General features: G+C 42.9%; 1 protein-coding gene across 5 annotated transcripts; it reads left to right on the top strand.

The window, feature by feature from the left end:
* The first annotated feature begins 2,331 nt into the window (after positions 1 to 2,331).
* On the top strand, positions 2,332 to 22,822 carry LOC102220566 (bromodomain-containing protein 1-like). 5 transcript variants are annotated; one of them, XM_023347522.1, is made up of 12 exons: positions 2,334 to 3,003; positions 8,679 to 10,054; positions 10,197 to 10,356; positions 10,438 to 10,566; positions 11,223 to 11,351; positions 11,717 to 12,029; positions 16,348 to 17,091; positions 17,182 to 17,308; positions 17,397 to 17,536; positions 19,287 to 19,381; positions 19,668 to 19,822; positions 21,444 to 22,822. In XM_023347522.1, exons 2-12 carry the CDS (start codon positions 8,697 to 8,699, stop codon positions 21,640 to 21,642), a joined length of 3,549 nt encoding a protein of 1,182 aa, XP_023203290.1. In that variant the 5' UTR covers positions 2,334 to 3,003; positions 8,679 to 8,696; the 3' UTR covers positions 21,643 to 22,822. The 5 variants fall into 5 exon arrangements, with proteins under 5 accessions (XP_023203271.1, XP_023203290.1, XP_023203267.1 ...); XM_023347499.1 differs by lacking the exon at positions 19,287 to 19,381 and having other exon boundaries at positions 17,397 to 17,527; positions 19,641 to 19,822; positions 21,444 to 21,556; XM_023347514.1 differs by lacking the exon at positions 19,287 to 19,381 and having other exon boundaries at positions 2,336 to 3,003; positions 17,397 to 17,527; positions 21,444 to 21,556.
* Positions 22,823 to 22,851: the final 29 nt, after the last annotated feature.

Here is a 22,851-nt window from a genome sequence, read left to right as displayed (position 1 = left end):
TTCTATTACATTTCCTTAATTCCCCAACTTTTTTTGATACTATAATAAAATCTAGCATTGCCTCCTCTATCCCACTGTTCTTGCCATTTCTTCTTGATATACATTTTAATAATATTCTTGACCTCATTTTTACTTATTTTAATATTTAAATCAACAATGTTCTTTTTCTGCAGCACTCTTAGCTAAACTATCAGCCAACTCATTTCCTACCACACCAATGTGGGCAGGAATCTTGTTTTTTTATTGGCGGATGGCAACCAACTTGAGGTGCATTTACCGCCACCTACCAGACTGGAGTGAGGTCATCAATGATCTCAGAGGGAATTTAATAATACACACCTCAATGGCATGCACGAATGTGCAAATTCACATCCATACACACTCACATATATACATGTGTGTGTGTGTATATGCACATGCATACATACACACACACACACACACACACACACACACACACACACACACACACACACACACACACACACACACACACACACACACACACACACACACACACACATACTTTAAATATGATTAAATAAACCAGTGTTTTTAAAAAATCTAATTAATTGATTTATAACAGAATTAGATTAATTTCCTTAAAGATTTATCATAGAAAATCCCATTTTTTCTCTATTTAGTATCGACTTTAAATGCTGACGTTCCTCTGAATACTTATGACATTCTAATAAGACATGTTCCATTGTTTCCATCTGATTACAATGATTACAAGTCCCTGTTTCATGTTTCCCTATTCTGAAAAGAGAACTATTAAGTCCAGTGTGACCAATTCTAAGTCGAGATATGACTACCTCTTCTTTCCGCCTTCCATTCATAAAACTATTACCCCCCACAATCTTTTGAATTTTATATAAATCTTTACCAGAATTTGAAACTAATGTTAAATCATTTGATTGCACTGTATTATCTCTAAAATTAATTCTGATTCCACTCCCATCATTCAGACATAGCAAGTCCTAAACATCCATTATTTCTTCTAATGTATCCCCATTTTGATAATTATGATTACTCCATAATGAGCTATGTCCCCAGTGATGGCATAGTTATTTTGAAAAAGTAACTTTAATCGGATTACTGATTACTCCTTGAAAAAGTAACTTAGTTAGATTGCTGGTTACTTAATTTGGAAATCAATCAATCAAATTTTATTTGTATAGCACATTTCAGCAGCAAGACATTTCAAAGTGCTTTACATCATTACAAACACAGAAACACAATGCAACATAGAATCAACAATCAAAACACAGCATTAAGTCAAGTTCCATCAATAAATTTGTAATTGATTACATTTCAAATACAATCCTAAACAGGTGGGTTTTTAGTCAAGATTTAAAAGAAGTCAGTGTTTCAGCTGTTTTACAGTTTTCTGGAAGTTTGTTCCAAATTTGTGGTGAATAAAAGCTGAATGCTGCTTCTCCTCGTTTGGTTCTGGTTCTGGGGATGCAGAGCAGAACCAGAACCGGAAGACCTGAGAGGTCTGGAAGGTTGATACAACAACAGCAGATCTTTAATGTATTGTGGTGCTAAGCCGTTCAGGAAAGTAACTAAGTTGCATTAAAAGTAACTATTTAGTTACTTTCAGCAGCTGCTGACAACAACGCTCCACCACCTGTGAAAATTACATTGAGCTTTGCTAATTCTTAATTGCAAATTATTTTATAATAGTAACATCAACAATGTATCTCAACTTATAAGGTTGAACTGAAGGGGAGATTGTTTAATGGTTACAACAGTACAAAAAAAACTTTAGTAATTTTTGTGTGTTCCACTATTGTCTGGAAAACTCTAGATAGGATTTTAGACCCATCACCTCTCCCTGCTCCAGCGTCCAGGTTCTGGATGAAAATGACAATTTTCATTAGACAACATGGTGACAACTTTAATAAATATGAAGAAAACATATTTTTTATTAAAGTTATATACTGCAGCTTGAATAAAACGCAATTACATAGCATTTTTGAGAAGTCTGGGTTGCTTCATGTATATTTTGCATGTTGCCTATGACTGTTGCTCGTGGGGAGAAACATTTCAGTAATCTAAAATTAACAGAAAAAATTTAAGCAACCTACTTGCATACTGTATGTCGACTGTTGCATGTAAAATTCAATTCATAAGCAGTAAATATTGTCCTAGTATCAGTACTGGACCAAAGAAAGCAGGCAGTTGCAAGCTTTTAAATTGTGAAGCTTTTGATGGGTCAGATAGACTCAAAAAATTGTAACAGCAGCTGCGTGGGGGGGGCCCAATTACATTTTTTGTCATGGGGCCCAAGATTCCTGGTAAGTTGTATAAAATGATATAGTTTTTTATTTGTTTGTTTTGTTTTATTTATGTCATGTAGCCCACATTCCTTACCGGTTGGTGGCTGTAATACTCACCTAATGTTTCTTGCAAACCGCCATTAAATTTCAAGAAGAAGAAGAAGACGTCACGGGAGTCTCAAACTTCACTCAAAAATTCAGCTTGTAAATCAAGATGTATTTGTGTTTGCATCAAAACTACAAGTGTGAATCTTGTTCTGTGCATTTGTGGATGTCGGTCTGTGTATTTGTGAATTATAAGACTGTTTAGCTCTATATTCAACATAAATACAAATATAAACGTTTTCAGCTCTGGGTGTACTGTTTTTCTCTCGCGTTCCGAGAAAAGACTTCCTGGCGTACGTGATGACGTAGGTACGTGGCGACTTACAGCTGCATTGTTGTGGGGGAAGAGAATCCCTATCTGCCGCTGAGCTGTGCCACTTCCTACTGATATTTCGTTGTCCAAACGGTCAGTAGTTATTCCCATATATACATAAAACCTCAGGAACAATCTCCGTCGCCCTGGATACCAGTCAGTCACTTCCACTCGGTTCAGCTAGAGCCACGACTGCCGTTGGATGGAACGGCCCGACTGTGGATTTCACTGCCGCTGTTATCTACAGGCCGCGTCGCCATTGCTACCGTTTCTATAAACTGAGCTCGTGAAAACACAGAGGTAGGTTTTCCGTCATTTCTTCACCACGTCTTCACTGCTAATTTGTGGAACTCCGGGGAAAAGAAAAAGAAAAAGTCGCATTGTTCAGTAAAGAAACCATTTCAGTGGAGTCAGTATCTTGTGTCGCCATATTTCCTCTCCCCTGTGCTAGCGTGGTAACGTTAGCCTGATTCCTGGACGGAGTGTCCTTATGTTTTCAGCTGGCGTGCAGAGAGGCCACAGACTGTCTGGAGGGCATGATCAGGTCGTCCTGACTGGTAACTCTGAGGCATGTCTGCCTTATCGCAGAGATGACACCTTCTAGATATTGTTTTCAACGCTTTATTTCTTCGAGGTTAGCTCCGGGTCAACTTGGGTTACGTTGACGTTATTCCGCAACAATTAGCTGAGAGCGGCTTTAGCCAGGGCTCCGCAACCAGTAGGAAGGTCGCCTTAGGCGGATCTGGAGGCCGGCTGCTCCTGGTTGCTTGGCTTTCATTCATCCAGTGAACGTTTCGTTTCCGGTAGTCAACCACGGCTTGTTTATTCATGCAATTAAAGGTGTAGGAACAATCCTGGGAGAGGCACGTTTAAAGCGGAAGAGGTGTGGAAGTTTTTAGAAGCCACGCGTGCTTCCGTGTTGTATTTGCACCCTATGCAGAGCGCTGTTCAACACATGGCTGACAACACAGAGCGCTAATGCTGCAACTACCAGCATCCGGACATTGGAGATGCCAACTTGTTTTCTTTCCCTGCCATATTAAATAAAGCACACTTTTAAATGTGTGCACAACCAGATTGATCTGAAATATCCAACTCTTGGAAATTCTGCATGGGTTACATGGAACAACTCAAACCAAAACAATTACATTTTTGCAGCCTAATATGCCTTATATCACAATTACAAACAAGATGTAACTAATCTGGAATTTCTTCATTAAACATTTTGTTTGTAAATTTCATTTTGTGTCTTGAAATGGAAAATATGGGATCATTAAGGTGTAAAAAAAAAAAACCCAACAGCCTCCTTGAGATTAATTAGCTCATAGCCACAGATCCAGTGTAATGTTTGCAGCAGCCTGATTTGTGTTTTGGTTACTGTTGTCATGGATTGTTGCCAGGCCAACCACTTATTGCAGGGTTGCCCATTTTCAGTCCTCAGGATCTACCATCCTACAACTTTTAGATGCATTCCTGCTCTAACACAACTGAATCAAATGGCTGATTTTCCTCACCAGCAGTCTTTCAGCTCTGCAAAGGGAACACGCCATTCGTTAGATTACAATGTGTTGGACCAAGGGACACATCTAAAAGTTGCTGTAAGTCGGCCTTCGAGGACTGGATTTGAGGAAGTCTTGAAGTAGAGTATGTGTGTTCAAAGTTTAATTTGTTGTGGTGTGTTTTTTGCTGGTACCCTTTAATGGGGGTGTATACTAGACAATCCTTGAAGAAAACCTGTTATAGGCAGCAAAAGATTCAATACTGGGGTGGAGGTTTGCCTTCCAGCAGGACACCCACTGTACATATACCCCCTGAGATAGTATGGGACTGTTTAGATCAAAATTTGTTCATGTTATAACAGCATAGTTAAAGACTCAACTAGAGCTAAATTCATTTGAGTCTATGGCTGAACTGTTAAATATATATACTAGGGCTGTTGTAAACAAATATTTTAGTAATCGAGTAATCAATTGTTCTTACGATTAATCGAGTAATTGGATTAAAAAAAATATTGGTATATCTGGCACACCACCAGTGTTATTATCGGATATCAATATCAGTCCAATTTTTCATATTTGAGCTTCCCTAACAGTTACTTTTCTGTAGTTTAGAAAATTAACATGTAACAATAATGGCTAACTTTCTAAGTAAACCTGAAGAAAAGTTATACAAAGATCTGAAATTATATTCAATTTAATAATAAAGAGGCAGGTGTAATGCTAATTAAGTCTAGGCGCCTGACTACGGCCAAATATGATAATAGGCAGTGAGAAAGGTTCGTCTGAGGAGCCTGTGTGTGTACCATCCTACAAAACCACCAACACAAGCAGCTAGCCACAGCGACGACAGCAATGGAGGAGATCAGAGTGCATCTCTGACCCGGACCTTAAAGTGTGCCGTCAGTTTGACCCGCCAAAATAAAATATGGATTGATTATTTTGTGCAGGTTACACAGGCTCACAAATACGCTCATAAAAATGTCTATACTCCAGTTTTTAGTTTATGTATTCATCTTCAGTCAGTTTAATAGATGAATTCTCACCTTGCCCCATACCTGTCAAGCTTTGGGTTTGAGAATACGGGAAATGGCGCCTGGAGTTGGGGGCTTGGGGTGGTGGGCAGGCGAACGACCACCATCCGCCACCATGCGCTCCGTCACCTGTTTGTTCAGACCGGGATGATATGAAATTTATTGTGCGGTTCGTCCATAAAGCTACAGTTACATCAACTACTCGCCTGCCCGTGTTCAGTCTATCTGCTCACCTGTATAAATACTCCCGCAGCGCTCTTCCCGCTTTTTGCTCTGAACCAGCAGCTCCCAGTGGAGAAAGGCTGCAGTACTCCAGGCATCGCACCATTCATTTTAAGGATGCCTATTGGTCCCCCCAAAATAATGAAAACCCAGACATTATCATCAATCAATAAAATCCCCACGGGCCGAACTTGAAAATTGGACTTTATGCTGCTAACACTTGGCTTTCGTCAACAACTCAGAGGCGGAAGTCAGAGCTCCGCGCAATACAAATAATGTCCGGGCCGGAACACAGTGCGCTAAATAATAAAACATAAATTAACAACGCTTCGAGGCAGGTAAATTTTCCTCGAGGAATTTTAATAAGTGAGGTACTCGAATCATTCAAGGAATCGTTTCAGCCCTAAAATATACTGTTTGGACTGCAGTAAATATTATCTAATTGAACAATTACCATCTATTCTGACTCTTAGGTGCTTCATTCCCACCAGCCCTGCTTAGTCCACTTTAATCAAACTCCAGTCCAGTTCGTTTGGGGAGGTGTGAATGTGTAATCAAACTATGATGGAGAGGAAAAAACAAAATCCTCCAACAGCAAAAAGCTGACCACTTCCTTCAAAAAACCTACATTTTTGAAGGAAGTTGCACTCAGTAGTTTCTTCCAAGGTCTTAGTTTCGTTTCCTCCGGTGGTTCTTGGTGCAGTGCCATCATAGGCGGGGGGTTGATGGGGAGATTGCTCAAAGTTGGTTGGTTTGATACAGTACAGTGTGAAAGAGAACTGCAGAAGCTGAAAATGAACAAATGTTGCAATTTGGTCACCAATTCAACCAGCCTTAAGGCCAGCAATGTAATTGTAGATTGGTTTGGAACTAAATGTTTGGGAACTTTGGTACTGGTTCTGGTAAAGTCATTACTAAACTATCACTATATGTCATGGCAACTAATGGTAGTTGCCATGGTAGTTCAAGCAGATACATTTTTCCAATAAAATCATGTTGTTGAAATGAAAATGAGTTTGATTATTTTCCAACAGCTGTATAAAATACTCAGCAGCTGTGCTCTGTGATCTGTGTTTGCAATAAGCCTAAAGCAGCAAGACATTCACCTGTTTAGCTAAATATGTCCATTTATATAAAATGATGTGGCCTGTCACGATGACAAATTTTGTTGGTCCCAGAAGTAATTACGATAAACGATAGTATTGTTATTTTGAGACCATTGTTAACTAATAGCATAAAAATAGCAGAACAATGAAAATACACCCTCTCAGATGTCAATAAACTAACTTTGAAAGAACATTTAGTATTGGAACCAGAAGACCTTTGAAATACAAAAAATTGGAAGGGGGATTGGGGCTTGGCATTAGCCACTGTTCACTTTCAGATCCTCTGGTCCATGGAAGGTAGACTTGGGGGTGCCCCCCACAAGATGCCACCCTGAGCGGATGCCCTTGAGGTGCACAACAAGCACCTCAGTGATTGTTGTATGTCAATTGGGCGGTCCCCAAACAAGGAAACCAGCATTCACTAATGCATCTAAAATGCATCGTTACATTTTAGGTGCAGATATGTTGGTTGTATTGTTTAGTTGTTACTGTTTTACAAAATAGCGGCTCCACAGGTTCAGTGGTTCACCATGGTCATTCACTACGAATCTAAAGCACTGCCAGAATACAGCTGAAATGTTCTGCTTTTAAACCAGCGTTTCTCTGGCTCCTGCACCGAACTTTATGCTACGCTCTGTGGTAGGAGGTCACCTACCACCATTACCTCAGCAGATAGCTGAAGTAATTTTGAAGGTAGACAGCGCTGCTCCCTCTCCATTCATTTTCTGTGGAGCTTGAGGCAACAGTCGCTTGCCCTCATCCAGAAGAGCGAACAGTGTAATTCGTGCGTGTGAAATTTCTAGCTCATACACACAGATATGCACAACTCTTTTTGTGTAGGGACTTGACACAAGAAAGCTGAAAATGTTTCAATTTTTGTCGCTGTTGTCACTTTTGTGTCCTGTGTGTTGGGTTCAGCCTGAGTGGAGGAAAACTGACGCTTTTAGGTACCTCTGTATTTTGCTGTTACCAAGGAAGCAAGACAGGAGGAGGAACTTGAGGTACCAGAAGTTTTTTGTCATCCAGTCATTTTGGTAGGAAGAGAGAGAGACACAACAAAAAACAAACAAGCAATATTATTGCCCTCATTTTATTATCAAGCTTATTTTAATTGATTTATTGTTTATTGCAACAGGCCTACTGGCTATAGCATCGTTCACCAACGTTGTTGCATGTTCTCCTAGGATCATCCAGTCCTGGTCTGTTGAACATTGTTCTAATGCAGTGTTTCCCAACCCTGGTCCTCAAGGCTCACCGCCCTGCATGTTTTAGGTGTTTCCTTGCTTCATTCCAGCTGATTTCAATTGATGACTGATTAACAGGCGTTTGTTGAACTGCAATCAGTTGAATCAGGCACATTAAAGCAGGGAAACCTCTAAGACATGTAGGACAGTGGGCCTTGAGGACCAGGGTTGAGAAACACTGTGTTCTTCTGTAAAAGGTTTTAGTCAGACTGATGAAGACATCCCTGAAATACTAGAAAATGTAACTGGACTCAGGGAGGTACTGAATTCCATGTCCCACCTTCTTTTGAAAAATTTCAGAAAATCATGCATCACTTCAAGAGTATGAGCTGTTTGATGTTGATCTATCACACAAACTCAGTTAAACACATTGAAGTTTCTGTGTTAATGTGACAAATGTGGAAAAGCTTGGGTGGTGTGTCCATATCCATCCATCCATCCATCTTCTTCCGCTTATCCGGGGTCGGGTCGCGGGGGTAGCAGCTTCAGAAGGGAGGCCCAGACTTCCCTCTCCCCGGCCACTTCTTCTAGCTCTTCCGGGGGAATCCCGAGGCGTTCCCAGGCCTGGGTGTGTCCATTAAAGAATCTTATTTAAAACCTGTAGCATCTTGCTAAAGTTTACATGTTGAGTGGCTAAAAGAGGTCAAAGCCTTCTGGAAACACATTCTCACGTCAAATGTTGTCAACTGAAGGCGTAAGTAAAGTTGCATTCGATTTGAGTTGGTCATTGTGTCATATTTTGTTGCATCAGCCCAAACTTTCCTGCTGTTGCTCCAGAAAGCTTGCTAACGATCCACAAGTGGTGTTCTTCACTTTTCTGCCATACCATTACATCAGTAAGTCATTGATACTCACTTCCTCTGTTCTCTACAGAATCCTGATATCTTCATCATGAAGAAAAAATGCAAAAATCGCCGCTCCACCACGCTAAAGAGGGAGTCTTCTCCTATCAAGCCCTCCCCCAACAGAGAGACTCTCACATACGCACAAGCTCAGCGAATGGTAGAGCTGGAAGTGGATGGCCGAGTGCACCGGCTCAGCATCTATGACAAGCTGGATGTCATCGCCGACGATGACCCTACGGCTCAGGAGATCCTGGAGTGCAATAGCAACAAAGAAAACAACGAGAAGCCCCAGCAGGTTCTGGTTCGCTCTGTACGCCTCAAAATGAACCAGCAGAAGAAGAGTGGTGCTCTCACTGCGTCACATGGCAGCAGCTTGGGCAGTCTCCTGGAGCCAAAGGTCAGGATGGTGGAGTACAATCTGCCGGTGGTGCCAAAAAGGCCGGCCATGTATTACAAATACTCTGAGAGGACAACCGAGGAGCTGGATGAGGAAGTGGAGTACGACATGGACGAGGAGGACTACGCCTGGCTCGAGATCATTAACGAGAAGAGGAAGAGCGAGGGCATTGGCCAGGTGTCACACAATCTTTTTGAGTTCCTCATGGACCGCTTTGAGAAAGAGTCGTTCTTAGCTACACAGGGCCAGAGTGACCTGCAGTCACTGGTGGATGAAGATGCTGTTTGCTGCATCTGCATGGACGGAGACGGAGCTGACAGCAATGTCATTCTCTTCTGTGACTCGTGCAACATCGCCGTTCACCAGGAGTGCTATGGCGTGCCGTACATCCCAGAGGGTCAGTGGCTGTGCCGTCATTGCCTACAGCGTCCGTCACGGCCGGCTGAGTGCCTCTTCTGCCCGAATCGTGGAGGAGCTCTGAAAAAGACAGATGATGATCGCTGGGGCCACGTGGTTTGTGCCATGTGGGTCCCCGAGGTTGGCTTCTCTGATACAGTTTTCATCGAGCCCATTGATGGCGTCCGCAACATCCCCCCCGCCCGCTGGAAACTCACATGCTACCTGTGCAAGGCCAAGGGCGCTGGGGCCTGCATCCAATGTGACAAGATCAACTGTTATACCGCTTTCCATGTAAGCTGCGCCCAGAAGGCGGGCCTCTACATGAGAATGGAGCCCGTCAAAGAGCTCACCGAGTCGGGCACCACCACCTTTTCTGTGAAGAAGACCGCCTACTGCTGTAGCCACACACCCGAAGGTTGCGACCAGCGGCCTCTCAATGTCTACGACGAGCTCCGTCTCAAGAATGGAGCCTGTCACAAGCGGGCAGAAAAGAGGGGGAAGCCTCGCTCCAAAAGCTGGCAGAAGAAAAAGATGAAAAAAGCAGAGTCAGAACCTGAACTAGAACCTGAAACCCAAGCTAACCCTGGGCCCAGCGTCACTGCATCAAGGTAATTTTTTTTCTTTTAAGAACATTTTCGAAGCAAAGAGTCCAAAGATTTAGTGAGAATTAGACAAATCTAATGTGAAAAGTGTCTAATGTCCACAGTCTAAAGTGTTCTGTTAGTAAATGCGTCTTGCTGTCTGGCCCAGTTTCGATGCCATCTTGAACCAGGTAGCAGTTCAGAGGAAGCGGCAGTTTGTTGAGCGGCTGCTGAGTTACTGGGTGCTGAAGAGGCAATCGAGGAACAACGTGCCTCTGATCCGCCGTCTGCAGGCCAACCCTCAACCCTCTAAAGCTCAGCAGCAGAAGGTCAATGCTGCCCATCACACTCACCCTCAACGCTTCAATGTTCTCCTGATACTGATCACAAACCTTGTGTGATGTCTTCAGGAGCGTATGGAGACAAATCAGGCTCTGAAGGAGCAGCTGAAAGTGTGGCACCGTCTGCGCCATGACCTGGAGCGAACCCGGCTGCTGCTGGAGCTCATCAGGAAGCGGGAGAAGCTGAAAAGGGACGAGGTAGAGTCAGTCACTCCTCTCTCACTGTCTCAGTGCTCCATTACTATTCAACAACTTTGTGATTAAATCTGCTCAAGTATTCCATTTGTCTCACAGATGTAAATCTAGAAAATGTTCTGTCTTTTTATCTGACTCTGTTACTCTGAAACCCTGTGAATAAAAAAACAGTGCAGCTGATTAGCTTCACTGGGTCTGATCATCTTTAGTCCATTCATGATCCCATTACCTGGCAACTAATGCTCCAGTAATAGAGTAATGACAAACCAGACAAGCCCTTCTAGTTACTTCAGAGATAGACATTAAATACCACAGAAAAAGAAAATGAAGACCGATTGGAACCCCTGCAATAACCAACCAACATCTGGCTCTTTGTTGTCACTTTTCCAAATCTGGCCTTTCTAGATGAGGAGACAAACAAAACCCAGAAAAGCTTTTTTCCAGCTTGTCTCCACATTTTAAAGGATATTTAATTTTCTGTCCATTTGACCTTTATCTTGTGCTTTGTCATTCTGTCACAAAAACCTCCAGTGTGAGAAAATGCAAAAAGCTTCTATGAGGATAAAAAGTATTTGTCTGCTCTGATTTATCGGTTTAATTAATCAGTTCCTGCAGCAGAATGATTGTTGTGAGCAGATGCTCTGTTATTCTCTCTGCAGATAAAGCTGCATCAGTCGGTGCTGGAGCTGCAGCTGACTCCCTTCAACATCCTGCTGAGAGCTGTGCTCAGTCAGCTGCAGGACAAGGACCAGTATGGCATCTTCGCACAGCCTGTCTGCATTAAGGAGGTTTGTAACACTTAGTCATTCTTCTGACAGACGGTATGAAATAACTATCCAGATGTAACAGCTGTTCTGTCTGAAAGTTTCATTTAGAGTCTCTCTAGAGCAGTGGTCTCAAACTGCAGACCACTCCCCTCGAGGGCCAGAGTCCTGCAACTTTCAGATTTGTCCCCCGTCGTACACATTGGAATAAAATTTTTAGCCTCCATCTCTAGCATGCAGTCCTGCTCTACAAATCTCTGCTAATGAGCTAACGTTGAAGCTAGGTGTGCTGAAGCAGGTTGAAGTAGGACGCTGGCCCCGGAGGACTGGAGTTTTAGATGCCTGCTCTACATGTTCTCAGCCTCGTTGTGTCTTGTTTGCCCTTGCAGGTCCCAGACTACCTGGAGCACATCAGAAAGCCCATGGACTTCTCAACTATGAGGAAACAAATTGATTCTCACAGTTACTGCAGCCTGGATGAGTTTGAGGATGACTTTAACCTCATAATTAGTAACTGCATGACGTACAATGCCAAGGAAACATTCTTCTACAAGGCGGCTCAGAGGATGCTGGACCACGGAGGGGTCATCCTACGGAGAGCTCGCAGAGAGGTGGATCGGATCGGCTTTGACTTCCCCAGCTGCTTGCACTTGCCAGAAGCCCCGCAGCTGGAGGCCCCAGCTCCTTTCTCCTGGGAGGACGGTGAGTGAATGCATCCGATTAGGAAAGGAGTGAAGCAGGAGTTAGCAAGAATCATTTAACAATTTCATGGAAGGTGGACGTGGGGGCCAAGTCCACCTGCCATGCCCTCTAGTAGTTTAGAGGGCTACTAGAACATTTTAAGTTCATTTAGTGAACAGAATAAAAACCTAAGATTAAAGAACAGAAACTCTCTTTCACACTAACCAACCGCTGACCCTATCCTGGAAAAGGAGACTATCATCTTAACTTTTATTGCTAACAGTTTTTGAGAGTCTGAACTAACCATAACCCCCACACACTGGAGTTATGGTTAGCCCAAACACAGTAACACAGTCATGAGATCACTGCAAGTTGGAAGGACAGCTCTAGTATCTAATGCATGGACAACTGTTCCCACTGAAGCTCATGTCGGCAGCTTTGCATGCTGGATGTGAAACAGCTGAGGTGTCTAAAAGATGAGAGCCATGAATCAGAGATATGAGTAAATATATCTCTGTCTAAACCCTCCAGCTGTTTAGACAAGGTGAGGCTCTAGACTCGACCCTGACCCCGACCCAGAGTCAGACCCAGACCAGTGGTTTGGAGGACTTTGACTTAGGGCTGGGCAATAAATCAATTACAATATACTGTATATATCATAATCAATAGCAATAGAAAATAGTAGCAGTACTCTGTAGAGGTGTCCCGATCGATTGGTCACTGATCATGATCGGCTGATTTCTGTGAAAAAGTATGTGATCGGTGATCGCCGACCACTGTTTCTTATTGCCGATCACAAAAACCGATCACCAGAATCTCATGCTTTGCAGCCTGCAGAGGCCCAACGTGCAGCATATCTTCCCCTTTACTTCACACTGCGCAAGTGTGCAGTAGCAAATCCTAAGCAATGTCGTGTGGAACTTTAACACTCTGAGAGTGAATGGGGAAGTTTGCTTGTTGTGATGGAAAAATCACATCAAAATGTATCAACACAGCAAATTTAATATGACATTTAAAAACAAGCATTGACGGAGTTTGGTGAGTTATTGAGGCTCACTGCAGAAAAAAAAAGACATCCGGACCGGAGCGATCAGACGGCAGGAAAAGCAGCGCACAACTACCAACAATCACCCAGATGAGCATGACGGTCAGAAACTAAGCAAATTGCTTGAAAAATCAAGTCATTGGGCTAACGGTGGAAGACACTGGTTCTGCTCTCCTGGTTGGATCACCGCTAAGTGATACTTGTAATATTTCACAGACATAGCGCCGTTCAACCTCCACTAGCCAGTGGACTCTCACATTGAGCAGCTGTTTTTAAGCTTCAGCATGTAAGTTGAAAAAACAACTTTTTACATGTTTTAAAACTTTTGCTGTCCTAACATGAGATTGATGAGCTCTGAAAAAAATCGAGCTCCTCTGCTTCCTCCTTGTGTTCGACAGAATAACTCTGCTCTGTCAGAAACAACCCACCAGAGATGGAACCAAACGATTAGCAGTATTCTCAGGCAGTTTTGATTTAGTAACTTGGGTTTGTTTATTTGAATGCAGCCTGCTTTTGACTTAGAATGGATGTTTTCTTTTTCACTTGAAATTGTTTGATATAGACAGTACAAACAAAGAAAAATTGTGAAGGGCCCCCTGTTGGTCAGGGGCCCTTCACAACAGCTGTCATAACTTTTTCCCCCTATGCGGCGCCCCTGGTGTAACATAAAGTCGGACCATTTTAAACAAATAGGAGAATTCAACTGCTTAAGCACTGTTCTACCTCTTAGTATTACATTAATGAAGGTCATAATAAACTATGTTATGTATCGCTATATACAGGTGCTGGTCATAAAATTAGAATATCATGAAAAAGTTTATTTATGTCAACAATTTCAGTCAAAAAGTGAAACTTGTGTATTATATTCATTTGGTACAAACAGATAGATTTCAAATGTTTTTCTTTTAATGTTGATGATTCTAACTAATGAAAACCCAGAATTCAGTATTTCAGAAAAGTAGAATATTACTCAAGACCAATGCCGTCTCTTGTTCAAGAGTGACTTGGCATAAGGAATGTCACAGCTGAAACCCATGTCTTGCATATGTCTGTGTGGTGATTCTTGAATCCCCTCCAGGATGTGGTTATCCCAATTACTTGTCCGTTTTTTTCCTACCACATCCCCCCCATCACCTCTCCATGAATGTGCTTGAACGCAGAACTCTGTGCACATCCAGCCTCTTTAGCAATGAAATTTGTGTCTTGCCTTCTTGTGCAAGGTGTCAAAGGCCATCATTTGGACGACTGTCAGGTCAACAGTCATCCCCATGTTTATGTAACCTACAGAACTGGACTGAGAGACAATTTAAACGCTTTTGTAGGTGCTTTAAGTTAATTATCTGATTAGTGTGTGGCAGCAGGAATCTTCAATATTGAACCTTTTCACAATATTCTGATTTTGTGAGATACTGAATGAGGATTTCATTAGTTGACAGTAATAATAATCAGCACTAAAAGAAATAAACATTTGAAATATATCAGTCTGTATGTAATGAATGAATATAACATACAAATTTAACTTTTTCAATGGAACTACTGATTTAGATCAATCTTTTCATGATATTCTAATTTTATGACCATCACCTGTACACATTCTCTGAATTAAGCTTACGTTGCACAATAGTTATATAGTACTTTTTTTTTAAAGTGAGAGATTAGACTAATAAAGCTTTGTCATATTAAAAAAAAATCATTTTTATATGAACATCTGAATAAAAGCAATTTAGATATCAGATGTTAAGCATATCAGATGTTAAAGACTGAATTTGTGTTAGTGGCTTGATGAAAGTTTTCCACGTAGAGCAGTGAAGCTGATGGCTTCATTTAAAAGGTTGCTTGTGTGGCTAAGACAGTATTGTGCAAGCATTTGTGTGTTTTTCCACTTATGCAGAGTTAGCATTTACAGTGCCTTGCGAAAGTATTCGGCCTCCTTGACCTTTTCAACAGTTTTCCGCTTTTCACGCTTGAAACATGAAGATCTAAAGTTTTTATTTTTTGTGAAGAATCAACAAGTGGGACACAATCGTGAGGTGTAATGAGATTTAGTGGATATTGTAAACTTTAACAAATAAAAAACTGTAAAGTGGGGCGTGCAATATTATTCGGCCCCCTGCGTTAATACTTTGTAGCGCCACCTTTTGCTGCAATTACAGCTGCAGGTCGCTTGGGGTATGTCTCTATCAGTTTTACACATCGAGAGACTGAAATTCTTCTGTGCAAAACAGCTCGAGCTCAGTGAAGTTGGATGGAGAGCGCTTGTGAACAGCAGTTTTCAGCTCTTTCCACAGATTTTTGATTGGATTCAGGTCTGGACTTTGAGTGGGCAGTGGTCTGATACTCCTTCCATTTCAATATGATCGCTTGCACATTTTTCCTTGAGATGTTTAAAGCTTAGAAAATCTTTTTGTATCCAAATCCAGCTTTAAACTTCTCCACAACAGTATTTCAGACCTGCCTAGTGTGTTCCTTGGTCTTCATGATGCTCTCTGCGTTTTAAACACTGGGGGGTCTGATGGAGCCGCTGACTTAATTTGGATTAAACAGAAGTGCAAATAATTGATATTCAATTTAATTGTATTTTTGATTTGTTGTTTTCAAGACTAGTTGTGGGTTTAGGTAGTGTTTCACTGCCGTTTTCTCATAACATATAATTACCCAGTAATATTTATTCATTTCCTGTCTCTTTAGCATCTTTTAATACAAAAACACAGTGAACTGCCTCGGCGCCCCGACCACCGGGCTTAGCAAGTTTTCTGGGGGAAACCCTGCAATAAATTTTGTTCCACCTCATGATTGTGTCCCAGTTGTTGTTGTTGATTCTTCACAAAATAATAAAAATTTTAGATCTTTGGGTTTGAAGCCTGAAAAGCCGCAAAATGTTGACAAGGGGGCCAAATACTTTCGCAAGGCACTGTACATTTTTTAAGCTATTCTGATTATTTAGCTGCTTAATGTTCTAAGGAGGTGGTATGCAGCAGCCTTCTGATCACTGCTTTTAATTCACATCAAGTTTGTTGTGCGTCTGCAGGTGAAGATAAAAGGGAGTTAAGTTTTTGTAATTTTGAGAAACTATTGAGTCTCGACCCAATTCGTCGAAGGAGACTGAGGTCCGTCTGTCTGTCTGTCTCTCTCTGCTTTCAGTTATAGTGAAAGCAGAGAGACTATATAGTGCTCTATATAGTCCTTTGTTTATTTTGGATATTTAAAATGTCTTCATGTGGTAAATCTGTCGGGTCAGCACAGATCTGATGGGAGATGAAGACAATATGATGGTGCTGTGCTGTTGTTTCTCAGTGGACCGGCTGCTGGCACCCTCCTACCGTCAGCACACGCAGCTGGAGGAGCAGCTGAAGGAGCTTCTGGAGAAGCTGGACCTGAGTACGGCCATGAAGCACAGCCCGTCCCGCACCAAGAGGCTCAAGCTCCTCAAGAAGACCATAATGGAGGTCCGCAGCCAGATTGGCTTAAAGAAATCATTTCCACATCCACCACCCCCTGCCCTGGAACTCCCACTATGCCCCAGCCAGTGTGAGGACAAGCTGGGTCCGGCAAGCCCATTAGTTCCCGTCCCTCTACCGGCCTCAGAGCGGCTCAGCTCCTCATTTGAGCCTGACATCTCACCAAGCGACTCAGTGCCCCCCACGCCGAAGCCTGTTGCCCACCTGTCAGAGCAGGCTCCCTTGCAGCTTGATGACAACACCAGCTCCTCTACCTCAAAACCCCCTCAACCCACCAACAGGCCCCTCCCAGACCAGCCGCTGCCCAACAGGAACTTTCCCTCTGAATTATCAGGTAGCTTCCCCCAGCGCACCATCTTCCGTAAGTCCAAGAGTGCCAGCCCTCAGAAAGCACCCATGACCCCAGAGCTGCCTGCTGCATCGCCACCCCTCCTGGGTGCCAAAACCTTCCTGTCGGTGGTGATCCCTCGCCTGGAGACCCTGCTGGTCCCCAAGAAAAGGACCCGCAGCAGCAGTGCTGAAGATGAGGAGGAAGAAGAGAAAGAGGAGGAAGAGACGCCGATCAAACGTCTTGGCACAGGTTGAGCTTCACATAAGCACAGTGCTCCTTGCTGGTGGCAACTGCAATGTTCCTGACAAGTGACATGTGATGTGTGTGTTTCTGCTTCAGGGTTAACCAACGGCTTCTTGGTGGAGGAGAAGCTGGATTCTATGTCTCCACGCATTCTGGAGCCCCGGCGGCGATGCGCCTCAGAGTCCAGCATATCGTCTAGCAACAGCATCATCTGTGACTCCAGGTGGATTCTGATTGGAGTCATGACCAATGATCTTCCAACTTAATTTCTTAAGTTTTTCTAAATGTGGCCCTCATCTGATCTCTTCCAGCACTTTCATGGTGCCTAAAGGTGTGAAGGGTCGCCCTACGGCAGCGAGGCGGAGCACTGTAGACGACCAAAGTTCTCTAATGAGCTGTACTGACAATGGACAATTCACAAAGACTGCCAAGATTTCTTCAGGTGAGAAAAGTATCTGTTCCCTTGCTGAAACAGACGTCCCCAGGCCACCCTCTGCTACCTTTCTAATTGTTGCTAGGATACCAGGATAGCTCATGTTATATTTCTTTTGCTTCGTGGTTTGATCTGTGTGAGCAGAGGCAGGAGGAAACTTTACCAGTTTATAGAATCAGAAAAGCAACTCTTATTCCTCGCTCCAAATGTAATTCAACATGTTTTTTTTTATTAGTTATAGTAATATTATTGTAACAGGGTACAAGCCTGCTGAAATTATTTTTGGTTGGAATCTGATCTGTCACAGTACGATTCAAGGAGAAATAAGTTTTCTTCAGTGACCAAAATATTAAGACAATTAATGCTGAAACTAATAAGTTTGGTCCAAGCATCAGACTGGAGTCTCCCATATCACCAGCCCAGGCTCCAGATGAGCTTAGCAGGGGCGGGGGGAGTAAATAAGCTTTTACGTTAATATAAAAACAAAAACAAACCTTTACCTTACTTTTCAAATAATAACCATGTTTTTTTATACAAAATAATAAGGATGAAAACAGGGACATGTATAAAATGTTCAGTAATTATGCTCAAATTTGCATAAACATTAACTCGTACGCTGCAGAAATCTAAGAATCTAATGTTTCCAATCTCTGAAGTCTATTCCTTTAAATGTAAAATTAATCTATTTGAATAAGAGTAGCAATAATTACTAAAGCAAAAGAAAAAAAGTGCAGTGCAGTAAAACTACTCATAACTACCGTTTTTCCCAAAACGCCGCTCAAGTAAATATAACCAGTACTACCCACTTTTGAACATAGACAACAAAATCAGTAGCCTAATCTTGTTAACAAGCTTATATTGACTTTAGCTAGTCATCATTTAGCTAACGTTATCTGCATCCAACAGCATTATTTGACTCACTCTGAATGCTGTGCAAAGAAATTTTCCTTTTTCTGGTTTGCTGCCGTGATTCTAGTGCACATCTGTGCTGCTCTGCACAGCAGCAGCTTGTCTCTGTCACTGCTGCACAGGTTTAAAACCAGCACTCATGTTGCGTTTTAAGGAGGTTCGGAAAAACGCACTACGACATGTTAGCAATGGATGAAACAATTGGAAAGACTGAAAAAAGTGCATGTGACAATCCGCACAAATGCGAGAAGTGCGAGAGACTCTACTGTATCAAATCGAGATATGAATAATAGAAAGTTGTCCACGTTGAGGTTTAAAAAAAAAAAAAAAATACAGGTTCCAGTCCATGTCTGACTCTGTGGGTGTGTAATGCCACCCAATGCTTGCCCATCCTGCCGGGTCTGCATCTGACCCACTGCTGACGGGGGATATGTGGAGCCAGGAGGGGCCCCTCTGACCAGTCTCTTCAGGAAGCATCCTCAAACGGCTCATTGGGTTCCTCTCCTTCTCTGATCCAAAGAACGGATCAATTTCATTTGCTCTGCAAGGGAGTGATGGAAGGGCTAGGGCACACACTGGGGGAGGAGGTGTGGCTCTATAGAGCAGCAGGATTGGAGCATGGAACAGCATTTCTCTGATTTTTACTTCTCTGTTTTGTGAACCAGAAAAACACCTCTTTGCCCCCTTCTCCCTCCCTCCCACACACACACTCACCCCATGTTTACAGGGCTGGAGTTGGTCTGTCCTCTTCACACACATAGCAGTATGATTCAGCTCCCTGCCTGTGTATTGTTGAGTGTGTGTGTGTTTGCGCAGACAGTGTGTCCTGTTCATAACTGGCTTGTTGTTGTTCCTGTAGAAGTGTGGAGTCCCACCGCTGCTTCTCCATTTGTTCTGGAGCCTCTTAAGCTAGTTTGGGCTAAATGTAGGGGATATCCCTGGTACCCTGCCCTGGTGAGTGTGTGTGTCAGTCTGTCCGTACCTCATGCTCCATCTGCCCCATTGGTCCCATCTGCCCTCTGCCATTCTCCATGCTGTAGCTTGTGATGTGAACTGCTGGGTTGGTGTCGTGGCTGTGTGTAAGCAGCTCGTCCTGCTCTGGGCCGGCCTGCATGCTCTTCTCTGGTCGTGGGGCGTTTTCAGAGCAGCTCCGTCTGTCACCATGAACTGCAGATTGTTCTATCTGTAAGGGCGCTGCTCCCTTCTCTTCTAGCTCACAGTCTGTCCCGGGTCTTCACAGATTGTGAATCCCAGAGTTCGGAGGACGTCATGTCAGCACAGCAGGGTGGAGCTTCCCATTCCGCCATTGGACGTCCTCAGAGCCGGAGAGCAGATGCAGTTCAGGTCCGCAGAGAAACTCTTCCTCGTCCGCTTCTTCGACAGCAAGCGCAACTGGTGAGGAGCTGAGCGTCTTGACTGCTGTCACGCCTGGAGCTGTCTGAAACCATACTGTACAATTAGATTTTGCTCTGCCCCTTTCTATTCTGATACCCCGTGTAAAAACAGTGTAACATCTGTTTCTGTGTTGGAACCCCCGACTCAGACAGATCATGTAATACTGATTACATGGCCGCAAAACTGAGTCATGTTATGCTACATTCACACTGATTGTACATAATGTGACTTGCTGTACGCAAGTCACATTATCCAACCTGTAAGCCATTGATATTTAATAACACCAATATTCTGTGTCCCTACATGCGGAAACGATAAGAGAAACAAGAAACATGGTGGACGATAATGAGGATCAAGTTGTTAATGTGCTGGCTTCAGTTGGACAACAACGTTAACGTCTCAAGATATGCTACACCATTAGCATCCATGTTTACTTCCACTGAGCATGCTCACTATGGTGACGTTACGGCGTCCTCTGCTGGGCATGTGGTACACTTTTAGGTTCTTTGCAGTTCACACAGCAGATCACATACAATGACCATGCAAAAAAAAAATCTGACTTCACAAAAAATCGGAATTAAGCAGTGTGGACGTAGCCACAGAGATGTAAGGACTCAAAGCATCCTAATATTTCACATTTTCACAAACGTTTCTCAAGTTTGAAATACCAGGCAGCTACAAACCGTGTGTTAGCTTTAGTGGCTAAGTTTTGGCTACGGTCCGTTGTCGCCTTGATATAAGCAAGAAAATGAAAAAACTAAGCACTGGATGGTACCGGCTAATTACTGAACACAACGGCACACAACAAAACTTGTACCAGTCGTACCAGTAGCTCGCAAATATTTTAACTTTTGCGTCTTGTTCATGGTGCAGCTCTTGCAGCTATGGTTATAAACAATAGGAGCAAGCGGTTCCCTGGAAACAATCTATGTGGCGAAAATTGAAACGGAAGTACGTCACCACTACTCGTGGCTTATAGTCCATTTACACCCGACCTGGGTTACAATTAGAGTTTGTATTGTATTTCCCTGGTGACTTTTATGAAATATCACAATTGATATCTTTGATCAGTGACCTCATCCTTGTAGATAAATACATAATGGTGGTGGTCGATCGATCGGCACACCTCTAGTTTTCCTGCATTTTCGCCTTGCTGTGGAACATAGGAGTAAGTTCATAGTGACATCTCCAAGTTTCATTCAGTTAACAGAATTGTTCTACCGTGGCAACGGCTTGGATGGCATGTAAAAGAATCATCTTTTTGCCCTCCAGCATGCTCAAAATTCCCAGACGAAAACAATGACATGCAAGGGGTCCATGAGCACCACTTGGAAACAACCAATAAGAGCTAGGAGGAAGGTTTTAGTGCTATCAATCAATCTCCTCCTGGCTCTGATTGGTTGTTTCTGGCTGAAGGCAGCTTTTCTACAGTTACTACTGAGCTGCTTGATCTTTTCACAGATTATCTGTCTTATGTTGTACTACCACAACACAGGGACAGTTTTAACAAATAACGTAAAACATCTTTTCGATAAAAGCTACATATTGTAGCTTTTAGAGGATCTGGTTGGGCGTTTCTGTATAATGTGTTTTGATCTTCTACAAATCTCCCTTTTCCCAGGCAATGGCTTCCTAGATCCAAGATGGCTCCGTTTGGGATCAACCAGAGCCTGGACAGAGTGAAGCTGAAGGAAGCTCGTGCTTCCTCCATCAGGAGAACTGTGCGGCTCGCCTTCGATCGGGCCATGAAGCAGCTGAACTCTGTCAGAGGGAATCTGGAGGTGAATGGTGGCGGCAGCGGCCTCACTGCCACACGCTAATCCCTGTCCGTCTCAGCAGCTCCACCAACCAACACCTTTCACCTTCATGATCCATGCAGAGAGGCCGTTCTGCCTCATACGCACAACACAAACACTCATGTTTACCCATCCCCCTGCCTGGAGTCCCACAATGACTCACTGTAGTCAAAGCTATGCAAAGGAAGAGCTCAGCGTTCAGTTGGGAGGACTGAACCTGGTGAATGTGTCGGTGCTCGACCTCTGACCTCTTAAAATGTGCTGCTGTGAGATCCTCCATCTGTCAGTGTATGAGTGTGACAGCAGCAGCTCATGTAAATATCACACACACAGCCTGACACTAATTTATTCACTCTTCAGTTTTATTTGGTACACACACTCTGATATTTGGACCTTCAAAGGTAGGTGTGACGAGTTTTCGCCGGTGCTGCTGGTCCTGCTGGTGCTATCTCCACAAAGAGAACAAACATGCATACTGTATTGTTGTTTTTTTTTGTTGTTTTTTTGTTTGTTTTATAACTTATTGAGATCTCCTGCATCAAGTTTTTGTTTCTGGCATTAATTCTGTGTGTGTGAATTTTTTTTGTATCCAAATGTTTTTACTGGACTACTTTACTATTACTTTTTGTTTGTTTGTAGATATTTATATAAGATCTATATAGAAGCTCCTAAAGTTTTAAGGTGCATCGTTGACATGGAAACCAAAAGGAAAGGAGAACCAACTGCTGCCCGTCCTCATGCTTCACTCTGGCGTCTTTTTTTTTTGAGCTTTCAGTCGTGTCTCTGAACGTCACATCAGCGTGTTCTCCAGCGCAGCCCTGAAGGAGAGTAGAGAATGTGCCTGGAATAATTTATTGCAGAGCAGAAAACGGATATGCATCACTTTATATAGAAGGTGTGGTAAATAAATACTACGGGTGCTCATACCCTCCCTTTTTTTTTAAGTTGTTTTTGTTTGGACTGATGGCATTAAATGTGTGAGGTGTGATAGATGCTGATGAGTAGCAGAGTGTAGGCTTCCTGTTGGTCCTCCAGCCCTGCTGACAGTTTGCTGTAAATACATTTGGTACTTTAGTTGATTCTCTGGGAAGAAAAGAAAAAAAACACACAGTTCTAGTCAATGGGAACAGAAACCAGCCCAAAGCAGGCTGCTGGGATTTTTATACTAAAACACTGAAAAATAAAATATCATATTGAAATACCGGGTCTGTCTCTTTGAGTTTTCCTCAACCG

The sequence above is a fragment of the Xiphophorus maculatus genome, chromosome 2 (assembly GCF_002775205.1).
Source record: "Xiphophorus maculatus strain JP 163 A chromosome 2, X_maculatus-5.0-male, whole genome shotgun sequence".
NCBI classification, from domain to species: domain Eukaryota; kingdom Metazoa; phylum Chordata; class Actinopteri; order Cyprinodontiformes; family Poeciliidae; genus Xiphophorus; species Xiphophorus maculatus.
The sequence above is the reverse complement of the archived record's forward strand: the minus strand, read 5'-3'. Positions and strand labels throughout refer to the sequence as shown.